Below are 4,315 nucleotides of genomic sequence, written 5' to 3'. Positions count from 1 at the left end.
TGGGTGGTTTGGGGGGATATGGGTGGTTATGGGGGTATATAGGGGATATGGGGTGGTTATGGGTGTCATATGGGGGATATGGGGCCATATTGGGGGTTGTGGGGTGGTTATGGGGGATATGGGTTGTTATGGGAGGATATGGGGTGGTTATGGGGGGATATGGGAAGGTTATGAGGGGATATGGGGTGGTTATGAGGGGTATGGGTGTTATGGGGTCATGGGGAGGTTATGGGGCTGAATAGGGTTAATAGGGGGATATGGGGTGGGTTATGGGGGGATATGGTGGTGGGTTATGGGGTCATATTGGGTGGATATGGGGTGGTTAGGGGGAAATGGGGGTATGGGGTGGTTATGGGGTGGTTATGGGGGATATAGGGGGAGTGTGGGGGTGGTTACTGGGGTCATATGGGGATATGGGGGGATATGGGGTGATATGGGTCAGATGGGGGGATATGGGTGAATATGGGGTTCAGATGGGGGGATATGGGGTGGTTTATGGGAGGTTTATAGAGGAGAGAGATATGGGGTCATAGGGGGTTTAATGGGTGATATCGGGGATATGGGGTGGTGATGGAGTTATGGGGTGGTATGGGAATATGGTGTGGTTATGGGGTGATATGGGGGGGATAGTGGGGTGATATGGGGGGTAGGTGGTTATGGAGGATATGGGGTGGTTTACGAGGGATTGGGGGATAGGGGATTATGGGTGATATAGGGCGGTATGGGGTGGTTATGGGGTCATATGGGCGGATATGGGGTGGTTATGGGGGGATATGGGGTGGTTATGGGGGGATATGGGGTCATATGGGGGGATATGGGGTGGTTATGGGGTCATATGGGGGGATATGGGGTGGTTATGGGTGGTTATGGGGTCATATGGGCGGATATGGGGTGGTTATGGGGGGATATGGGGTGATATGGGGTGGTTATGGGGTCTCTATGTGTCCCTTTGTGTCCCTATGTGTCTCTATGGGTCTCTATGGGTCCCTATCTGTCCCTATGGGTCCCTATGTATCCCTATGGGGTCTCAGTGTATCCCTATGTGTCTCTGGGGTCCCTATGGCTCTCTATGGGTCTCTATGTGTCCCTATGAGTCCCTATGTGTCCCTATGGGATCCCTATGTGTCTCTATGGGTCCCTATGGGTCTCAGTGTGTCCCTATGGGTCTCTATGGGTCCCTATGTATCCCTATGTGTCCCTATTGATCTCTATGTCTCCCTATGTCTCCCTATGGGGTCTCTATGGGTCCCTATGGGGTCCCTATGTGTCCCTATGGGTCTCTATGGGTCTCTATAGGTCTCTGCGTGTCCCTATGGGGTCTCTGTGGGTCCCTATGGGTCTCTATGTCTCTCCATGTGTCCCTATGGGTCTCTGTGTCCCTATGGGGTCCCTATGTGTCTCTATGGGTCCCTATGTGTCCCTATGGGTCCCTATGTCTCCCTATGGGGTCTCTATGGGTCCCTATGTCTCCCTATGTGTCTCTATGGGTCCCTTTGTGTCCCTGTGTGTCCCTATGGGGTTTCTATGTGTCCCTATTGGTCTCTATGGGTCTCTATAGGTCTCTGTGTGTCCCTATGGGGTCCCTATGTCTCCCTATGGGTCTCAGTGTGTCCCTATGGGTCTCTATGGGTCCCTATGTGTCCCTATGGGGTCCCTATGTCTCTCTATGGAGTCCCTATGTGTCCCTATGTGTCCCTATGTGTCCCTATGGGTCCCTATGGGATCCCTATGTCTCTCTATTGGTCCCTATGTGTCCCTATGGGGTCCCTATGTGTCCCTATATGTCCCTATGGGTTCTCTATGGGGTCCCTATGTGTCCCTATGGGGTCCCTATATGTCTCTATGGGGTCCCTATGTGTCTCTATGTGTCTCTATGTGTCCCTATGGGATCCCTATGTCTCTCTGTGGGTTCCGTATGTGTCCCTATGGGATCCATATGTGTTCCCTATATGGTTCCTATGTGACCCCATAGCCGGAGCTGTGGCAGAAGTGCCTGAGCTGCATCCAGGTGTCCCTGTGTGTCCCTATGGGGTCTCTATGGGTCCCTATGTGTCCCTATGGGGTCTCTATGGTTCCCTTTGGGTCCCTATGGGGTCCCTATATGGTCCCTATGGCTCTCTATGGGTCCTTATGGGGTCCCTATGGCTCTCTATGGCTCTCTATGGCTCTCTATGGGTCTCTATGGGTCTCTATGGGTTCCTATGGGTCTCTATGGCCCTCTCTGGGTCCCTATCTGTCCCTATGGGTTTCTGTGTGTCCCTATGTATCCCTATGGGGTCTCTATGTGTCCCTATATGTCTCTATGGGTTCTCTATGGGGTCCCTATGTCTCTCTATGGGTCCCTATGTCTCTCTATGGGTCCCTATGTCTCTCTATGGGTCCCTATGTCTCTCTATGGGTCCCTATGTCTCTCTATGGGTCCCTATGGCTCTCTATGGGTCCCTATGGCTCTCTATGGGTCCCTATGGCTCTCTATGTATCCCTATGTATTCCTATGTGTCCCTATGGGGACTCTATGTGTCCCTATGGGGTCTTTATGGGGTCTTTATGGGTCCCTATGGGATCTCTATGGGTCCCTATGTGTTCCTATTGGTCTCTATGGGTCCCTATGTCTCCCTGTGGGGTCTCTATGTGTCCCTATGGGGTCCCTATGTGTCCCTATGGGTCCCTATGGGTCCCTATGTGACTCTATGGGTCCCTATGTCTCTCTATGGGTCCCTATGGGTCTCTATAGCTCTCTATGTGTAACTATGGGGTCTCTATGGGTATCTATGGGTCTCTGTGGGTCCCTATGGGGTCCCTATGTCTCTCTATGGGTCCCTATGTGTCTCTGGGGTCTCTATGGGTCCGTATGGGTCCCTATGGGTCCCTATCTGTCTCTATGGGGTCCCTATGTCTCCCGATGTATCCCTATGTCTCTCTATGGGTCCCTATGTGTCTCTATGTGTCTCTATGAGTCCCTGTGTCTCCCTATGGGGTCCCTATGTCTCCCTATGGGTCCCTATGGGTCCCTATGTGTCCCTATGTGTCCCTATGGGTCCCTGTGTGTCCCTATGGGTCCCTATGTCTCCCTATGGGTCCCTATGTCTCCCTATGGGTCCCTATGTGTCCCTATGTGTCCCTATGGGTCCCTGTGTGTCCCTATGGGTCCCTATGGGTCTCTATGGGTCCCTATGGGTCCCTATGGGTCTCTATGGGTCCCTATGTGTCCCTATGGGTCCCTGTGTGTCCCTATGGGTCTCTATGGGGTCTCTATGGGGTCTCTATGTGTCCCTATGGGTCCCTATGTATCTCTATGGGGTCCCTATGGCCCTCTATGGGGTCTCTATGGGTCCCTATGTGCTTCTATGGGTCCCTATGTGCTTCTATGGGTCTCTATGTGTCCCTATGTGTCTCTATGGGTCTCTATGGGTCCCTATGTATCCCTATGGGGTCTCTATGTGTCCCTATGTGTCCCTATGGGTTCTCTATAGGTCCCTATGTCTCTCTATGGGGTCCCTATGTGTCTCTATGGGGTCCCTATGTCTCCCTATGGGGTCTCTGTTGGTCCCTATGGGTCTCTACGGGTCTCAGTGTGTCCCTATGGGTCTCTATGGGGTCCCTATGTATCCCTATGTGTCCCTATGGATCTCTATGGGTTCCTATGTGTCCCTGTGTGTCCCTATGGGTCTCTGTGTATCCCTATGGGGTCCCTATGTGTCCCTATGGGTCTCTATGGGGTCTCTATGGGTCTCTATGTGTCTCTATGTGTCCCTATGTCTCTCTATGGGTCCCTATGGGGTCCCTATGGCTCTATGTGTCCCTATGGGATCCCTATAATCCTATATGGTTCCTATGTGACCCCATAGCCGGAGCTGTGGCAGAAGTGCCTGAGCTGCATCCAGGTGTCCCTGTGTGTCCCTATAGGGTCTCTATGGGTCCCTATATGTGTCTCTATGGGTCCCTATGTGTCCCTATGGGTCCCTATGTCTCTCTATGGGGTTCCTATGTGTCCCTATGGGTCTCTATGGGTTCCCTATGTGTCCCTATGGGGCTGTATGGTTTCTATATGGTTCCTATGTGACCCCATAGCCGGAGCTGTGGCAGAAGTGCCTGAGCTGCATTGAGGAGCTGCTGGACGTCCTGTTTGCCAACCCACACATCTTTATAGGGGAAAACGTGCTGGAGGAGAGCGAGAACCTCAGCAACCCCGAACAGGTGGGGGCCTATAGGGTTATATAGGGCCATATGGGGTCATATGGGGTAATATAGGGCCATAATAGGTGGTTATGGGGGGATATGGGGTGGTTATGGGGGGATATGGGGTCATATAAGG

At 52.5% G+C, this 4,315-nt stretch overlaps 1 protein-coding gene across 1 annotated transcript in view; it reads left to right on the top strand.

Moving 5' to 3' along the window:
* Nucleotides 1–4,315, top strand: part of LOC107307490 (eukaryotic translation initiation factor 3 subunit C-like) — a 25,580-nt gene that overhangs the window by 5,832 nt on the left and 15,433 nt on the right. Inside the window, exon 3 of the mRNA XM_015850996.2 lies at nt 4,072–4,197. Within this exon, the coding sequence (XP_015706482.1) occupies nt 4,072–4,197 (126 nt within the window). The remainder of the gene's footprint in view (nt 1–4,071; nt 4,198–4,315) is intronic.

Source organism: Coturnix japonica, unplaced genomic scaffold, assembly GCF_001577835.2.
Source record: "Coturnix japonica isolate 7356 unplaced genomic scaffold, Coturnix japonica 2.1 chrUnrandom623, whole genome shotgun sequence".
In the NCBI taxonomy this organism is placed as follows: Eukaryota; Metazoa; Chordata; class Aves; order Galliformes; family Phasianidae; genus Coturnix; species Coturnix japonica.
Note: the sequence above shows the minus strand (reverse complement) of the source record. Positions and strands in the feature narration are given on the sequence as shown.